This window comes from Coturnix japonica, chromosome 14 (genome assembly GCF_054131305.1).
Source record: "Coturnix japonica strain WE chromosome 14, WE-NBRP24, whole genome shotgun sequence".
In the NCBI taxonomy this organism is placed as follows: Eukaryota; Metazoa; Chordata; class Aves; order Galliformes; family Phasianidae; genus Coturnix; species Coturnix japonica.
The window spans coordinates 13,540,066-13,559,801 of NC_140676.1; the positions used below are offsets into that span (position 1 = coordinate 13,540,066).

General features: G+C 36.4%; 1 protein-coding gene across 30 annotated transcripts in view; it reads left to right on the forward strand.

Annotated features, from left to right (window-relative positions):
* TJP1 (tight junction protein 1) overlaps positions 1-18,869 on the forward strand; it is a 184,100-nt gene extending 165,231 nt beyond the window's left edge. For 11 of the 30 annotated variants that reach the window (XM_085515677.1, XM_085515693.1, XM_015872620.3 and 8 more), the window contains 12 exons: positions 237-337; positions 1,495-1,848; positions 2,246-2,497; positions 3,314-4,219; positions 4,559-4,653; positions 5,145-5,369; positions 9,205-9,255; positions 10,005-10,180; positions 10,870-11,311; positions 12,686-12,903; positions 13,889-14,032; positions 17,306-18,869. In XM_085515677.1, the coding sequence (XP_085371803.1) occupies positions 237-337; positions 1,495-1,848; positions 2,246-2,497; positions 3,314-4,219; positions 4,559-4,653; positions 5,145-5,369; positions 9,205-9,255; positions 10,005-10,180; positions 10,870-11,311; positions 12,686-12,903; positions 13,889-14,032; positions 17,306-17,400 (3,059 nt within the window). In that variant the 3' untranslated portion in view covers positions 17,401-18,869. The remainder of the gene's footprint in view (positions 1-236; positions 338-1,494; positions 1,849-2,245; positions 2,498-3,313; positions 4,220-4,558; positions 4,654-5,144; positions 5,370-9,204; positions 9,256-10,004; positions 10,181-10,869; positions 11,312-12,685; positions 12,904-13,888; positions 14,033-17,305) is intronic. The other 19 variants (XM_085515683.1, XM_015872626.3, XM_085515697.1 and 16 more) reach the window with 9 other exon arrangements.
* The last annotated feature ends 867 nt before the right edge of the window (positions 18,870-19,736 follow it).

Here is a 19,736-nt window from a genome sequence, read left to right on the forward strand (position 1 = left end):
GGAATCAGTAAAAGGAGGATGTAACAAGAAACTTTACTCTGATTAAACTAAAGCTTCACTTTATTTTTAACTCTTTGCAAAACCAAACCACATCAGACTTTAAAGTTGCTTTGAATATTGATATTCAAAATAGTACTTAAATCTTACAACTTAGATTGATTTTAGTGCTGGTGTTACAGATTATTCTCAGAAATCTATAGAATAAAAAAAGTCAAACTAATCTACTGTACTTCTAGCTACCATTAACTTGAATTCAATGAATGAAGGATGGTATGGAGCTCTAAAAGAAGCAATTCAGCAACAACAGAACCAGCTGGTGTGGGTTTCTGAAGGAAAGGTAAGAAATAATTGTATGGTTGGTTGAGAGATGAAGTGACAAAAATGTATGAGTTTACCAGGTTGTTGATATTGCTGCTATGTGTCTATACTTCTGGAATTGAACCTGTTTTCCTTTTTTCCTCTATACGATTTTAATGATCATTTGAAGATCTAAAATCGTAATGCTTTGTGATTGTATGAACTACTTTAAACTGATTTGTCATTGTATGAGTGTGGTTACTCTGTTAATAAGGAGTGCATGCTTGTCCTTTTGCATGTAGCAGCGCAGTAACAGTGGGAGCATTTGCCTGTTGACACCTCTTACTGAAGGATGTATTATTGTTTTTGCATGGAAAAAGCATCCAGTACTCACAAAAAGCTTCACACATCATTATGCTCTGCTGTGTCAGTACTAAAGGCTGGGATTATTCTTGGAATTGCTGTATTTTATATTAAAAGCAAGCAATATCTTCGTGTTCTGATTTTTGCCTTCTCTCAATTTTGAGAACACAAATACAAAATGTGAAAGTTAGAATCATTTTCCCCTCTAAAACTCCAGTTGTCTTCTGAAGCAACGTGTTTTACTATGTATGTTAGATCCATTCTATTGAGGAACTAATATCAAGAGGAATGACAACTTCAAGTAAGCAAACAATGAGTCTATCATTACATTTTTCTTAATCTTTGGGTTATTTTTGCTTGTACAGAACTCATTTCACCTTCTTAGATCAACCTCCAAGCTAGTGATTCCAGTATGAAGACAGTGCTTTTAAGTATAGCTTTTCGTGTCCAACAGCGTGATTTCAATGGACGCTGTGTACTGTCCCATTCCTTGCAGTGGCAGCCATCTGACTCTGATATAAAGAGCTAGACTGCAGAAAAGGCTCTTAAATATAAGATTAATATCTTCAATTGAAACTTAATTTCTCCTCCCCTGCGATATTCAGAATTGTGGAATTCTAACCTGGTAGTGTGCTGCTGGATTTTGAGCATTACTAACACATTAAAATACTGTACTTTCTGTTGTGGATCAGATCAAGATAGATGTTACATTACATGTTACATTACATTTATTCACGTCACTAAAAATATGTATTAGCCTTACGTTGCAAAAAGGAAAGCATGCTTTGAAAGATATTTCAATAAACTTGTACTCCTTAATTTTATTTGACACAGGCAGATGGTGCTACAAGTGATGACCTTGATTTACATGATGACCGCCTTTCTTACCTCTCAGCTCCTGGTAGTGAATATTCTATGTACAGTACAGACAGCAGACATACATCTGACTATGAAGACACAGATACAGAAGGTGGTGCTTATACCGATCAAGAACTGGATGAAACTCTGAACGATGAGGTTGGAACTCCTCCTGAATCTGCCATTACTCGTTCTTCTGAACCTGTTAGAGAGGATTCCTCTGGAATGCATCATGAAACTCAAACTTACACTGGTTATGCATCTCAAGCTCAGCCACAGCCAAATCTTAGAATAGATTCTTCAGGATTTAAAACAGCTGCTTCTCAGCCGGTAAGAAAATATTTTATAAACTGACCACTGTGCATTTAGTTCAGGTAGCAATTTTTTTGAACAAGAAATTTATCTCTATAGTCTACTCACAAGTGTTACATGTGTACAAAAATATGTGAAAAGCAGTAATGTGTTGCAGTGAGTTGGAGAATCAGCTTGCGCTACCCATGTTAGTGTTTCAGATAGGAGGATTAAAGTACCATTCTACTTTGTTTTAATGTTCTTATTTTTTTCCTAAGTGTTCAACATAAGTGGTAGTGCATGATACTTTCAGTACATTTCATTCTGCATGTAGCTGAGTTGATCAGAGCATCAATTTAAGTTACTTTTATATAAATCAAAAAGTCATACAATGATTCGATAGCAGTGTATTTAAAATATTTTAAACACTTCACAGAAAGCAGAAGCATCACCTGCAGTCCCTTACCTTTCCCCGTCGCCTGAATCAAACCCTGCAACCTCATCAACCTCTGCAGTAAATGCTAATGTAAACCTAACTAATGTCAGACTAGAGGAGCCTACTGCTGCTCCTTACAACTCTTATCAACCACAAGCGGGCCCCTTAAGAACATCAAGTACTGAGGGAGCTCATGTAGTGCTAAGAGATCAAGAGCCATCATCCTTACCGCCGCATATAGATCCAGCAAAGGTACCTGTGCTGCACTGTTGCGCTGATTTCCTGCTATGCATCAAGCTAGCACATGATTATATTTTTCTTTGCCATTATTTGGAGAATTCTTTGTTTTATTTTTTTTTTCCCTCTACGAGATCATGCAGGTTACAAAACACAGTGCATCTAAATTGCTAAGCATCATCTAACATTTTGTGTGCATGGCTTCAAACTATATACTTTCCACTTATCAAAAAGATGGCATTTTATATAAAGGCTGCATTCTGGATTTTGATTTTACTTTACATGTGACCTTTTCAGCTTGTCAGTGCTCTGCTGTTTGTTGATGAAAAATCTATCATCTTGTCGATGAAAAGTCTGTTCATTCTCTAAAATGTCAGAAGACTTTTTTTATATTTACCTGTTGATTGTGAAGATAAATCTGATCTATTGAGTAATTTTAAATGCTTCCCCAGCAATGTTTGAAGTCAATTTTTGTACAAATCTCTTTACTTTGCAAGCAAACCTGTCTCACCCTTCCCCTGACCTAAAAAAAAAACAAAAAAAAAACCAACAGAGAGGAAGCAACATGCCACCACCAGCAGAAGTCAAATGGGAGGCTGTTACCTTTGGCTTTCAGTTTTAATCTGTGTGTATGTCTTTACTCAAACATGTAACTGCAATAAATCTTTGAATCATCAAGTTCAGCTTCCTGTGATTGCAGACAAGTGCATCAAATTACTGTACTTCTAAACAAAATCAAAGCCAATATGAAAACTTCAGCTAATTTTGAATAGAACTTTGCTCTAGTTACTCTTCATTTCAAATAAATTGAAACACCTCTCTATTTAACAGGTATACAGAAAGGATCCATACGTTAGTGAAGAAGCATCCAGACAAAGCTATGTCTTAAAACAGCCAGCCGTTAATCACCCAGTACAGAGGCAGGAAAGAGACCCAAATCTGATCTATGAATCTCAGACTCAGTATGCAGAAAAACAACCAAGTAGGGACTATGAACAGTCAACATACAGGTATGATTCTACAAACTATGTAGATCAATTTTCTCGTGGGTATGACCCTCGACTACATTATGAAGATCGTGTGCCTCCCTATGAGGAGCACTGGTCATATTACGATGAAAAACAGCCCTACAATCAACCAAGAACAGCTTATGAAAGCCAACCTCCTAGAGATCTTGATTCCAGACAAAATACAGAAGAGAGCACAGAACGCAGTTATTATCCAGCACAACCCCGATTTGAGGAACCTCCTCCAATGAGCTACGATGGTAGACCTCGCTATGAGCATGCACCCAAAAACTTCAGCTTACCACAAGTGCGGTATGAAGATCAACATCCTGTTGGTTATGACACACATGCACATGGTAGATATAAACAAGAAGCTCAGCCATACCAGTCAGCCATATCTCGATCTCCTGAACCCAAGCAGTACTTTGATCCACATATGAGGGGCTATGAGCAAGGTCCTCCTCAAGCTTACAATGCAAAAGCTGGACAGTTTGAGCCTTCTCATAGCACTTCAAGTGTTTCTCTTCCTCCTCCTGCTTCTTCGCAAACAAAACCAGAAGTTTTGCCTTCCAACAGTAAACCACTGCCTACACCACCATCTCTAGCAGAGGAAGAGGAGGATCCAGCCATGAAACCACAGTCTGTGCGAAGTAGAGTTAAGATATTTGAACGAAGAAGGTCACCATCTCTGGAAAAAATGAAGGACCCCAGTGACACATCAGTTGTCAAAGTAAGTCATTTAAGTTTTGTATGTTTTTAATTTGCTTAAATATTCTTGTGTTTCACTGATGAGATTGAATTGCTGGTTAAAAAAAATAAATAAATACTGTCTTGGAAAGAGATCGCTGTTTGTGGAGCAGCCTTTTAGCAACCTAAATGCAGTTTGTTTGAAAACCTGAAGCTGAAAACTAATAAGGATATTGCAGTGTTGACTGCCTCTTTCATTGTTACTAGTCTTTCATGCTGTTTTATTCTGAAGTAATAGAAAGGCAGGGCTGTGTTAGGTTTCTTACTCTAACATGCTGCATCTTTCCAGATGTTAGAAAATGTGCTGTGCTTCTCTTTACAGCCTCCAGAACTAGCACCGAAGCCTACGCTCCCAGCCATGAGTGGTCCAAAACCAACTTCTCAAAGCCAGTATGAACATGACAAAACAACTTACAGGTAGATGCACAACTGATAATTAAACTTAGCTTTCAATACAAGATTAGAGTGTTCAGACAGCACATTGTAGTGGTTTAAACTAGAAGCTGCAGAGTTGGGAGGGTGTTGTGAGTGTAATTTGTGTCAGTAGTAAATCAAGAAGAGAGTTGACATGGACATAATTAGTGAAGGGAACAGGGATACAAAATGAATTTTTTGGGTGTTTTTAAGCAAGTAATTGTTAGTAAGGAAGAAGGTAAGATGGAAATGCTGGGTATATTTGGGACAAATATAAAAGTGAAGCGTAAGTGAAAAGATGAAAGAAGAGTTTTCTTTGTGCTACGTCACAGCTGTGACATTTCGGGACTACATAAATTAGTGGTATTGCATGTAGTTCTAAGAATTATTTTAGTTGGTTTATTACTAGTCAGGTTAGGAAACAGAATTTTAATTCTTGTAATTGTCCTTGTTAAAACTGTGCAAGGCAAGTGTGTATTATTATTCTTGGTTAGGGCCCCAGAACCACAGAGACCTCAAGTGAAGCCACCTGAAGATATTGTGCGTTCAAATCATTATGATCCTGAAGAAGATGAAGAGTATTATCGAAAGCAGCTCTCATACTTTGATCGCAGGAATTTTGAAAATAAGCCTTCTGCGCAGGTTCCTGCCAGCCATCATTCTGACTCCACCAAACCAATACATTCACAAAATCAGCTGAACTTCTCCAATTATTCTAAGTAAGTTCTGGAGTTTTATTTTTTTTATATTTGAATGAAGGAGGGGGAGAAGTAGGGCTAAAAATGAAATCTTTCCATGCAAACAGAGTCTCAAGAGTTCATGGTATCTAACTGATATTTTATGTTCATAAAGTTCATTTCTCTGTATAGATATGGTGTCAGTCTACATGTTTTTTGTAAATGACGTGATTAGTTTTTGTAGGTTTCAGGACCTTTAATATGCTACTTCTCTTGCTTACCACTTTTTAATGTCGTTTGAAGTATTTCCATAATTATTTCTTAAATACTGTTCAAAGCAGAGGTTTCAGCTTATTGCAAGTACACGAGTTGTGTTTGACCTTAGGAAAGTGAGCCTTTTGGGAATTTTGTTGATGCCAGAATTTAATCTGTTGATGGAAACATCTGTTTCCTTTATTGTTCTACTTCCTTGGCTTGGAACATTTTGATACGGAAATTTTGTGAAAGTTCATAGTACAGATTTTGCTCAGGTAGAGGACTGGTTGTCATGGGGAGTATTTAAGCAGGTTTTCTATTTTCTACAGTTATTTAGGTCTTATTCAAACCAAAATAAGGTTTTTGTAGCTGTCCATGTGGAAAGCTATCTTGGCTTGATTAATGAAGGCTGCAAGTCAGATGACTTTTGAAGGCTTTGGTTGCACACCTACTTTAAATCTGTATTATTAATATTCAGGTCTAGTGGAAAGCTTAGTGTAAATGGGGTTTTCATAGTAAAACAATAAATTAGCTTGCTAATTAATACTTGTTTTAAACTGTGACTGTGTGTCCAAGCTGTCTTGTGGACTCTATACACTGTGTTCTAGCGCTTGTCTTTAAGGATTGGAGTTGGGGCTCCTGAATTCTGTACCTATTTCTGTAAGGTGATCCGTCACCTAGAGTGTTTTTCATTGGGATCTAAAAACTTGGGAATCTTTCCAAAAGTCTTGCTTGGTTTTAAAGGAATGCTAGTTTGATTGTAATCAAGAAATCTTCACACATTAATCTAATAAGATTTCTTATTTTACTTTCTTGTACACTCAGCGTTTAATGTATATACTAATCTGTAAGCAGTTCTGATTCTCTGTTTTTTTGTTTGTTTTTTTGTCCTGCATCATCTGACAGAAAGATGGGAGCATTAATGTCTTGCTTTCTGGACAACACAGGGAGGCCAAAAAGGCTTGGTTGGCCTTTCAGTGCATCACAGCAGCTCTCAGAATTGTTTTCACCTCTCAAAACAATTACTTATAAATGTCTGTTTTGATCTGTAAACACCAGACTATGCTGCCATAGAAAATGCAACTATTGCTTACGTTGGAATCCTGTAAGCTCTCAGCAAGTAATTATAAAGATTGTAGAATTCCTTAAACAGAGAATTTTACATTTGTTACTCCCTGCATTGTAGTCAACCATGGCAGAGCAGGAGCAATAAACATTAACTGTTAAGTGTTTTGCCTGCAGAAAAGCTAATTGTTGATGTAAATGGTTCCATACTTCTACCTACCACTCCCGACTGTCATATTTCTATTTTTCAGCTGCTCAGTGGTAGTTTTTTTGTGAGTCAGTGATTTGAAGGCTTGCACTTAGAGAAAAGTAACATCTGAATGCCGCAGAGAAATAAATCGATTCTGTTTTTAAGTGTGATGCAGTTTCATGTGTCAGGGGACAAAATTGTGTAGGATTTTTCTTTTAAGAAAGAATGTAATCTGTAACAGAAATAGGAGGGCATGGGAAAGAAAATGTACCTAGGGCAGTCCAGTACAAAGAGGCAAAGGATTGAAATACTAATGGTAGTAAGTGGAAATAAATGAGAGAACTACTCAGCTTGACAGAATGGCCTCCAGAGGCACATAATACAGAGTGCTTGTTTGGAGACACTGAACTATTGCTGACTGAAGAAAGCATTTGTCCTCAGGACCTTTCCCTTTAGCCAATTTCCCCTTTATACCCTCTTGCCTCCTCATTATTCTTTTTTTTTTTTTAAGTCTATTTATGTGGTAACTCTGTCTGTGAATTCTTCCCAAAACAAACAAAAACACAGGACTGAATCTGAATTATATATTATAACACAGGAACTCTGAGTTATACCATTGCTTGCTCCTTTGTAATACAAATAATGTGCAATCCACGTACTGTATTGTGGGTGTTGAAGACAGATTTAATTTTCTTAGGATCAATATCTATGACTTTTTCAGTTTCAAGTATGTTAAACACTAAGTCAAGTAAAATTATTTGCTATTAAGTAAATATTGTGAACGTATATATTTAATGTTATATATGTACAAGTTTAGTTTACTCTTCTGATTTTATGCACTTCATTTAGAGAACCTGTGCCATTAATAAAGCTACTTTGTAAGAGTAATTACTGTAAGCATGTTACAGTTGTCAGTAACTGTACAATAAGGGATGATTCCTCCTGTTTCAAGACAGCAGAACTTGTAAGGGGGCGCATTTCTGTGGCTCTGGTTGGAGCACTTTGAGAGTACTGCCCTGTGGCTGAGTAGTGGATTTGTTCCTATATTGTTCAGCCTGGTACACTGCAGATCCATGGGACACTTTGCCAGATTTTCTCTCCACACTGAGATTTATAGGCTGCAGCACACTGGTTTGTTCTAATAGTTCATTTCTGGTTCATATCTAATTAAAAATGATGGTTTTGTAAGAAAAGTGAAATAGGAAGCAGCAGAGCTTTTTAATTATAGGAACTTCATCTATTCACCTACAAGTTGTAAGCAGGTGTTTTGTTGTGCACTGATTTCATTGCAAGGGAATTCTGAACAATGTGGTTAGGACGTTGGCTTACCTGTAGTCGACGAGTGTGTAACCGAGTTGTGCTTTGTATCATATGTAACTGCTGACTGACTTTATGTTGTCAGCATATGTGCAGCCATAACTTCTGCTGTAGCATAAATAGCTTTGTGTAGTTTCAGTGACAACAGAAGCTTTATACAGTGTCTCTGATCTTTTTTTGCAACCTTGACTAACGTTGACAAATCCATACAGGTGTTGCTCACTGAGCGTTGTGTTCATGTGGTCATCAAACAGACTGCCAAAAGCTGATCAGCTCTTTTCTTCATTCCATGAGATTGTTCTCCAAAGCATTAAGACAATGGCTGTCTAAAATTATTAGTTATCATGAGGGTACAGAAAGTGAAGTCATGATGGAAAGCTGTTCTAATCTAGATACTGTTTAAAGTGCTTTTAAGTTATATGTTAAAAAGGAGGGAAATTTGCTGGTATGGTTGTTACTCTCCCAGTCTCTCCTCTAGTATATATGAACAGTTGTTTTAACATACAGCTGATGGTTGAACGCAATCAGAAGCATTTCAGAGTATGGGCTCTGCTATTGGGCAGGCTGGTAGAGCCAATTAAATATGTGCTGTGTTAAAGGAATGTTTGTGTGATCTGGGGGTACAAAACTAGAAATGTTCTGTGTTATATTAAGACTGAAGAAAGATGAATGAAAACTGGCCCATAAGCAAGAGACTGTTAGAATTTTGGATTTAGTGTTTGTGCTTTCAGTATGTTGACTAACTCTTTGTTTATACAGATCTTAACAAATGGCTTTGCACAGTCTCATTCTTACTTCTATTACCTGTTGATTTGAAACATGACTACCTGATTCACTGACAGAATCTCACATTAACTGTAGGGCCTCGTTGTACTTATGCATTTGGTAAAAGCATTGTCAACACCACTGCCAAAAATAGCTCTTGCTGAAACAACCTTGTCATATGAGAACTGCAAGGAGTAATGTAAAGCATGTGGAAATGATATGCTTAAGATAGAATGACTATTTTTCTTTCATTCTTCTATTGCTGTTTGCTTTGCCATCACCTAGATTTCTTGGCTCTTACACTAGCTATGACTACTTGAAAAGGAACATCAAGTGGTAAGACTTGTTGATGTGAGGATGTTTCCAGGTGTCCTCTCACTGTTACATTTCATCACAGGCATTATGTGCACTTTAAATTCTAAACACGTGAATTCTGCAAGTTATTACTATCTATTGAAGCCCAAAATTGCAGGGATTTGTAAAATTATTCATTTTCCAAAATAAGCATTTTTGAGGAATATTTCTAGCGTAAACAAGAAATATTTTAAAAAATGAGATTTTTAAAGTTGTTTACAGTATGCACATAAAGCTAGTGAAGCTTAAGCTGACTGCATTTCTAATTAAGATGGCATTGTTCAAAGACTGGGTGTATTTAGAAAAGTTTTACTAAAACTCATCTTCCTTTTGGCTATCGATGCTTACCGAAAACAACCCATCAACCCCTTGAGGATTTATATCCTTATTTTGAAGATGTGCTAAACTGGAAAGTACTGAATTGAAAATACCCCTAAATAAAATTGAAAAATGAAGATCTGTAGGTTATTGTACAAATACACCTGAAATGTCATCTGCCTTTTGTTTGCCTTGGTTTGTGTTACTAATCTTATTAAGATTCAATGTTGTCTTGAAATATCTTGTGCTTATTAATGAATGTTTTTATACTAGAGGAAAGATATTTAAGAAAAAGTGCTTTGATGATTATAGGAAAAAGATGGAAATCGGGTGATTATAGGAGAAAAATACAGCAGGAGCTCAGAGCCCTGAGGAAACAAAACAGTCTTCCTTTTTTCCATTCATTTCAACAGGGGGAAGCCAACTGATGCTGAATCAATGGATAGATCTGTTGGTGACAAGCGCTATGAGCCAATCCCTCAAGTTACAACTCCTCCTCCTGCTCCTTCAGTACAGTATACACAGCCTCAGTCAATTAATAGTCCTGTCCTGTCTCTCCCAGCACATCACAAGCCTGCACTTTCTGAAGGTGAGCAATTAGAACGCTATCCTGGTCAGGTGATACAGGTATAATACATCGCGTTCTTTTGTGAATGCTTCAGCATATGTAAGCTGGTAGCTGTGTTTCTCTTTAATTGATATTTTAAGTAATTATTAATAGTTCTTACTAAGTTGAGGTTGAGTTTTGAGAAACAATTCAGAACCTTATCTGAAGCTTTAACTACTAGGTATTGTTAGTCACAAGAATTTTTTTGTTCCAAAATTGAGTAGTCTCAGAAAAGATTAAATAAAACTTTTACTATTTAGATTTTCCTTATGCTTTCGGGTGAGAATTCTTTAGGCATGAGCAATAGTGGTAGGTTTCTGAAAACAGGAGTTGTCTTTTTGACATTCTTCAGAAGAATGCCCAGTCCAGATGAATTTTGCTGTTCTTTGCGGGTGTGGAATGATATTGTAATACCTGTTTTCAATTTTTGAAAGTACAAATTAGTCTAATCTCTCTATTGCACTCTTATACCATCATGCTTAACGTCACTATTTATTGAAACAATAGATAATTTTGATTTTTATTTTTTTTTAGAATTAAGTGTAATAGAACAGGTGAGCTGAATGTATAAATAGGTATTCTATATAGTACAAAAGTGGACTAAACATGCCTGTTTGACTAGAAATTCTGATAATTTTCCTTCAATGTTGGTGTTTTTATTTGTGTTGCAGTTAACTCTGTGTCTGACCCTCCTCCACCTCAGAATAAGCCAGCAATTTTCAGATCCTCTAGAGAGGACACTGTGCAGTCCACTTTTTATCCTCAGAAAAGCTTCCCTGACAAAGGTCCCGTTAATGGAACTGAACAGGTTCAGAAAACAGTCACTCCTTCTTACAACCGTTTTACAACAAAACCTTACACAAGTGCTGCAAGGCCCTTTGAGCGCAAGTTTGAAAGTCCTAAATTCAACCATAATCTCTTGCCAAACGAAGCTCAACATAAGCCAGAGTTGCCATCAAAATCTCCAAATTCTCCTCAACCAATTTTGAAAGCACACAGCTCATCACAGCCTCCTGAGTTTGACAGTGGAATGGACACCTACTCTGTACAGGTCGACAAGCCTAAATATCAACCAAATAATGTAAATGCTGTGCCTAAAGCCATTCCTGTAAGGTAAGCTGCTTGGTTTTTTTTTTTGTCTCCAGTAGTATGTTTGTAGGAGTTAGTCTGTGAAACCATATACCTTACTTTTGCTGTGCTTCCATCTTGATGTCAGTTCATAAGCAAAGGTAGCTTAAAGTACTGTGATTCTACAATTGTTCAAAAGAGTCCTGGATTGCTCAGATTCTTAGCCTGTGTCCAGCATCATTATGTCTTTTTGCATCATTGCTACAAAATGACATGGCTTTAATTTTGTTTCTCATAATATAAATAATTGATTTATTCTTATTTGTTTCTGAAAGATAAACTTCATTCCTAAGTATAGCTGTCACAACAACTTGTTTTTTCTCTACGTGCTTAGAGAAAGTTCATTATTTGTTTGTTTAAAAGATATTTCAAAAGTGGTCATAAAAAGTGAAAGTCACTCCATCAGTTTCATTTGATTTTCTTTTCTGTGAGACCAAATAATGCAAGTGGTTTTAAGCACTTATTTTCCCAATGTACTTAAGCTATAAGAATTATGTCACCAGCAAATGATAGCACTCTAAACTTTGCTGACTTACTCAATTACTTTCATTAATATTTTCAGAATAGTGTTCGATTATTATGATGTTAAAGTTAGTAATGAATAAATCATATTTAATCTTGCTTGCTTTTTCAGTAACTCAGAAATTTAATAGAATAAATCATATTTGCTCTTAATCTTAAGAATGTTTTGATGCTGTGCAGTTGCAGACTGAATAAATCTGGAAATTATTGTCATGTTTGAGTGGAATTCTTTTAGAAATCAAAATCTATTCGAACTAACTATTCTGTATTGTTTTATTTGTACCTTTACAATCTGGAAATGTGTAACTTTTTTAAAGGTTTTGTTTTCAGTGCGTGTCTTGCTGCTGTGAAGTTTCTTTCTCATTAAAGCTTGAAATGAAAGGCTCAGTGGGGATAGAATAATACGCACTTTTACTTGTTAATGTTATTAAAATCATAAGGGAATTTAGAGAAGAAAAAGAAATCTTTGGGTGTGCAATACATTTGTTTTTCAGTAAGTTGAAACATGTAACAAGGAACAGGCTGTTTCAGTAAAATTTTGGATGTGCACACATGAAAACATAACATTCATGTTATCCAAATTCTCACCCTGACTATTTTCTAAACACGTTCAGAGTTTATGTACATTGGCTTTTGTGTTTTTTCTGGTGCAAATGTCCCTTTCTCCTGGTAGACCTTGCTGCATATGTCTTAGGTGTCCCAAATAATTGAGTGCTAGACACAATTAGCATGTCCTGAAATCAGGGCTTGCTAGCTAGCGTTAGTCTGTGAACTAGCAAAGTAAAGGGAAGAAGATAGTGATAAAACTGCTGGGATTCATCTTTTTTTTATATTCAGCCCTTCAGCGCTAGAGGATGAGGAGGAGGAAGATGGACACACTGTTGTAGCCACAGCAAGAGGTGTATTCAACAGCAATGGTGGTGTACTGAGCTCCATAGAGACTGGAGTTAGTATTATTATTCCACAAGGAGCCATTCCAGAGGGAATAGAGCAAGAAATATATTTTAAAGTCTGCAGAGACAACAGTATACTTCCACCTTTGGACAAAGAGAAAGGTAAGAGCTGGTACTGTGTATTGTGCTGTTACTTAATATTACTATTTTCTAACAGCAGCAAATGAGCTTTAAAAACATATGAATATGCTTCCAATGTCTTTTATTTATTTCTGTCGGGAGGTACGGAGCACACATATCAGAAACAAGAGTTATAAGGAAAAATATTCAGCCCAGTATTGAGAATTTCAACCAAGATAGAGGCGTTGAATCATAACTTGAGTATTTGTAGAGTTGAGTGTAGTTTTAAAGCTTTTTATGAAGTTTGCTAAAATATGGTTCTAAATTCCTTTTTCAAGGATTTTTGAAAATTCAGATTGCCTATGATAGCATATTCCTGACTATACCTTATTAATGCAAGTTGAGTAGTGTGTCTTGTTGGAGTAATGTTTTTCCTAGTAGTCTCTTTCATATCATTACTTCAACATTCACACAACTTCTGACTTAACAGCTTCCTGAAGTCAAGAAACCAGAAATTTAACTCTGTAATTAAGCATTACTTATAAAGATGTTAAAGATTGAGAGTAACTGCAGAGTACAAGTCAAACATAATGTATTCCTCAGCTGAGTTCCAGTGGGAATTTTAAGCTAAAACTAGACCTACACACTTGTATGTTCTGCCTTCTGTTAGGATAAGAAGTCATAAGCTTTTGAGCTGCAGGAGGCTGGATTCAGCCTGGTGTGCCATACATCCATGCAGGTAGAATGCCACCAGCCACAGCAGAAGTATGAACAAGGCTGCTTCTAATAAGGGGATGGGATTTTTGTTGTTGGTTTTGAGGTTGTGATGCGTAGCTTTGGGGAAGTCATTTCATGTCTAGAGGAATGATTTTGTGAAGTGCTGTACTTTATTGACAGTTCAGTATGTTTTTTTTGTTTTTTTTTTTTCTCTCTAAAACTGAGTTGACTATCTCTGCAATGTAATTTTTAATAATCTGAACCTGTTTCTAGAACCACGGTTAACTTTTTTTTTTCCTCCCAACTGTAGGTGAAACACTTCTTAGCCCCTTGGTAATGTGTGGGCCTCACGGACTAAAATTCCTGAAGCCAGTGGAGCTGCGCCTGCCACACTGTGCGTCTATGACCCCTGATGGTTGGTCTTTTGCTCTAAAATCCTCTGACTCCTCGTCGGGTATGCTGTCCTCCCTCTGTCCTTTTGGGGCTTTTGGGTGCTATCGTATAATTTAAGTTAATTTGGCTAAAGGTGATGTGTAATATAAAGAAACTTGATCATTGTATTTGTGTCAAACTCTCTCATTTCACTTTCATTACAAATGTCTTTCTTACATTTATTCATGGTGCAAATTCATAGCTAAAGCCATGATTGACAGCAGAAAAACAGAGTAATATATTTAGTCTCTTAAATATAATCGTATTTTTCTATTCTGTCTTTTCTTGAGGACTGCTACAGCTGAATACACTTGAAATGATAATCGCACTAAAATTGAGAGGAAATGATTATGTACCTCTGATTGGCCTTTGTAACATAACTGGTGTTTGTCTGTTGCTTAATTAACCATATAGGACTCTGGCAAATCTTAACAATCTGCATGCTCTTAAATCATGATTTAACGCTTGTTAACTGTTTCCATGTGTGCAAGTTGATGCTAACAATTGGGTCATTTAAGAAAACTGTAGTGTTTCCGTGAACGCATTTACAATTCATTTTAATGTAGCTGGATTTTCCACAAGACTTTTCTTGCTTCCTTCTGCCTATTTTTCCTCTACCGCCTTTTACCCAGAAGTTTCTGGTTGATAGTAAAAGTTGCAACTAGGTTGCAATTCTATTTACCTGTTCATTTTACCTCACTGTGACTTTCTGGGAACAGGGGGAAAATGTATTGGCTGAAATTGTCAATGAGAAGCCTGTGTTAGAATTCTGGGCAAACTTGAAGCATTTCAAGCAATTTCATGAAATGGCTGTGAGGTTACAGAAACATAAAAATTAAAAAAAAAATAAAAATAAAAAAATTGCACATTTTGGGGGAATAAGTCTTAAGGTTTTATTCAGCTACCTTCAAAAACTATGGTGGAAGATATAAGCCATTCATGTGTACGTATGATCTAAGCAATGACTGAACAATGTACTTCTGTATGCAGCATTTAAGCCACCATGTATGCATATCTTCTGTCGCTAATGTATTTATCACTGTCAACACCAAAGCACTGATGCTTTGCAAATGTCAAGCATCAATCTCCTTGATGGTGATTCAATAACTTAGAGGTATTAAAGGCAATAATTTTTAGTTGTTTTTATAAGCTATTATATGCATGGATTATTGCATGCATCTATTTAACAATGTGTGTATATGGCAGTGTTAAAACACGGATGCATAAATGATAAGGTCCTGAAAGGTAGAACTACATATGAAAATGACACAATACTTTTGTAACTAATAGCACCTGTTCATGAACTTACTTGAAGTGAAGGGAGAGAATTCAAAAGATCTAAACAGTAACTGAATCTGAGACATTTTTCTCCCTTTCCAAAGTGGTGTGTGTGCGTGCGCGCATGTGTGGGAGCAAGAGCGTGTATATTAAACACTAACACTTTCTGTATTGTAAATATTACACCACATTCTGTTAATCTGAAATGGGATGTATACCATAACATTGCTCTTTTGAGACAAACTTTAAAATTAGGCAATTCTGTCTTATGATATGTAAGTAGACCATACTGTGTCTTAAATAAATTATTGTTTTCTCTCTTTTTAAAATAGTTGCTTATGGGACTCTGATTTTTCAGGTGGCTTTATGTTAACAGTTAATAGAATTCTGGGGTTCTCCTCTTTTCAGTTGTCTGCTCTGCCTCATCTTTTCTGAATGTATCCATGTTCTGTCCTAAAAATGACATTCATTCGCACTTAACATCCTTTCTGCTACACTTAAGCCTCGTATACAATTTACTGGTAAACACCTTCAAACACTTTTAAGATTTTGGTATCAAAAAAGAAATAAACAAGAAAGTTTTTATGGCCACACCTATTTTAATGCAGTACAAAATAGTGAAGGATCATTGTTCCAAAGTAGACTTCTGTAATTATGGGACAAATGTTTTCAACAGGTAGATGTTGCACTGGCTGCAGTCTAATCCTTACTGCATATTTCAAAGGAAAGGCTGGAGAAAGTCCACTCTTGTGTCTTGTGGGCAAGAGTGGGGCCTGGTCCTACAATCCTGCTTTGCCTTTCTACTAACATAATCAGTTTTGTGAGTTTTGAGACTAAGTGGAACTTCCTGCATCTATAAAATGAAAAAGCCTCCAGCATTAAGCTTCTTAACTGAAATAAATAGTTTTGGCTGGCAGCAGTAAACTTGTTTGTATTCTCTAACTATACACATGCCACTCGTACTTCTTTGTCCCTACATCAGATGTTGCCATCACTCAGCGCATTGTGTACTTCATTTTGTTTTCATGAGTTGAAGAAAATTGTGGAGTGACATCACTCATTCAGTGCAGAAGTCTGTGGTGTATGCAGCCCATCGTGACAGGGTTCTCTTAATGTGTTGCACATTTCTCTAGAAGGAGCTGCTTTGAGCCATTTAATGTCCTGTGTCTGTCAGATGTAGGAAAGTATTCAGCATTTTTTTTCCTCTCTTTTACAGTAGTGGGATGATAATGCCTTTTCTACAGCAATATCTTTTAGAAATGGCTAAATTAAAAGAAAAACATTCTCTAGTCAAAGGAGATGACTGAATATACAGATGGAATTTAACCTTTGTCTGCTGAGATGGCGTCTGGTGACGCTTGCTTGTAAAAGAATATTACACGGGAACTTTGACCATGAGTTGATACGTTCTCTTGTAAGAAAAAAAACTTTATGTACCCGCAAACTGGAATATTTTCAGAATGTCAGTACTTCAGACTTCAAAATAACTTACTGACTGTAGCTGCAAAATAATGATTTTGATTCCATCTACAATAATTTTCATAATAGAAAAGCAAATCTACCAGTGTACTGGTGCTTAGTTAAAACATTGCTTCTGCTTTGACTTGTTTGTGCTCAGAATTTTTCCAGACTTCAAATGCATCCTAACCATAGTTGCTTTTAATATCTCCTACTTTCTTTGGCAGCTTAGTTAAGAGCCAGTGAATGCTTCATTCGCTGTTAACGCTTCTGAAATGAAAAGCACTGTGTTGGTGCTGCAGAGCAGCCTGACTTGTATTTAACATTTCCAGAATATCATACCATCTGTGTAGCACAACTGATCTATTCTCTGTTATAGGCAAATGAGTTGAAAGGTTTTGTTAATAATGTGCCAGCTGCAGGTTTAAAAAAAAAAAACAAAAAAAAAAACCATGTTGATTCAGAACCTAGAAGTTCCTATCCAAAAGCTTGGTTGTGTCAAGTTGTACACTGTTTGACAGCAGATACTAAACACCAGCATTGTGTTTTCCTCCCACAGGTGACCCCAAAACCTGGCAGAACAAGTCTCTTCCTGGAGATCCAAACTATCTTGTTGGAGCAAACTGTGTCTCAGTCCTAATTGACCACTTCTAAATATTAAGTTAGCTGACTCAAGTAAATAATGTGAAACTGAGATGGACCTTACATATAAACTGAACCACTCTATCAAGTATTAACTGTTCTATAAGTGATAACGGATCTTAGTGTTTAAGCATCTTGCTTTAACTAACAATGGTTTAGCAAGTACACTCTTTGAACCATGGTCACAATACATGCCGCAAGCAGGGAGTGTACTGTGGGAACAAGGTAGGGTTCTTGCAGGTTCTGTATGCTTTGGTTTGTTGGTTGTTATTTTGTGTTAATTTTTTGTTGTTGTTTTAAAGGACACTACTAGTATTTCATTGTTTAAAAACTGAAAGTACCAATGGGATTACATTCAGAGGAACTGAATTTGGTTCATGCTCCACTTTCAAAACCACAGAATCTGGCCTACATTTTTAATACTATGTATTTTCTAATTCACAAGACTACATTTTGGTCTCTGGTTTTTAAATGACTTTCGGTGTATGTGTCCAATGAAATGGCAATCAACTATGGGTAGCACAGTTTAGATGTTTCTCTCTGCTGAGAGGCTAAAACAAACACATCTACTTAATTGCTCTATGTGGAAAACATTGTCATGAGAACAGGGGGGAGGGGGAAAAGCATGTGGGATGACTATGGTTCAGTTGCCTCTGTGGATTTGTAAATTAACCACGTTATTACAAACCTATTAACCAGCAGGGATGCCTTACCCTCATGTTTTTAATAGTCTTAGCTCTCATAGTTCTCTGTATTAAGTTTGTATGGCTTTTGTGCTTACCTAGATAATATATCATGAGAGGCTGGAGAGAGAGAGAGAGGAACAAAAAAATAATTGTGAATTTGGTTTAGAGAATGAGTATTTTGTGTTCATCAGCCAGAAGAGAACCAGAGGAAAATGATGGTATGTTTTCTGCTATGCATTTGAAAATTTATAGATGTTATAGAACGCTTGTATATAATGCGTGCATACCACTTTTGTTCTTGGTTTGTAAATTAACTTTTATAAGCTTTACCTTTTTATATATATAAATATATATAAAAACAAACGAAGTTTCTTAAGGATATCTTTGTATTCTCATACCTTTTGAGCCTTGAACTTTGACATCTGCAGCAATAAAGCAGCATTTCTACAATATACAAACAAGGATGTTTTTTAGAAAATGCACAAAGTTGTTACCTTTTTAAGTGCTGCATTTAAAGAGTATAAGTCGGAATTCTCTACTTTGGTTAAAATCTTGAAAAGTATCCCTACTGTAATTTGTCATAAGGATGCTGTACTATGTGCCCTGAAATGTATTTTTTTACTAATAGACAATTTATTACGGCACATCGGCACTACTACTGTTTAGATAATATACCACTGCATTCTGTTAATGAGTTATTAGCTATTCAGGTGTGGCTGATTTTTTTTTTCTCTGCAGTTATTAAAATTACACATTTCTAAATATACAGAATAAAACTGTTTTTAAAATAATAAAGGAGATTCTAGTACCTTATTGTTTCTGAAATGCATTTATGTGAATACAACAAAATCAGTTTTGATTTTCTGCGTAAGTAAATAAGTGGATTCTGTCATAAGTTATAATAGTATACAACAGGGCTCCTGAGAGCTACTTTGTTGGGTATGGATGATGTTTGTTAATGTGGATCCACTTGAAATACTCAACACAAGAAGGAATGGTAGATTTGTCCCTGGAGTCTGTATACAGATACTAGTTTGTTTCTTATACCTGTTCTTCCAAATATTTGCTAGTGTTCTCGCATGTCCATATGCACATAGTGTAGGTGTGAAGTATTTGGGTTAATCCTATAGAGTCCCACATTGAGGCCCGTTTGAAGTACTCAGTGATGAAGTAGTAAGCTAATCTGATTCTATTAGAAAAAGTTCCAGGAGTGACTTGAAATAATGCTTAAAAACAATGCATAGCCATTTTCTTTGTGTACCCCCACTAGAAGTTTTGTCTTTCAGACATGACTTATTCAAGAAGATGCATTCACTGCTGTTACTCGTAGTACTGCTGCCACCACTCACTTGTCTCCCTGCTCCTAGAGTAGAGGTAACTTGAATTGCAAAAGAATCTGTTCACACAATGAATCACAGCATGGCCTGGGTTGAAAAGGACCTCAAAGATGGCCTACTGTCAACCCCCCTGCCATAGGCAGGGTCACCAAACATTAGACCAGGCTGCCTAGAGCCATGTCATGTCAATACAACATTTGGCATGCGTCAGTGATAACATATATTGAGCTACCATTCCTTAAATTCCCAGAAAGAAAGCTTCCAAGATGGCATTCACAGTTTCTTGGAGAGAGTTACAATGCTAAAATTTCAAAGTGCTCTTTTC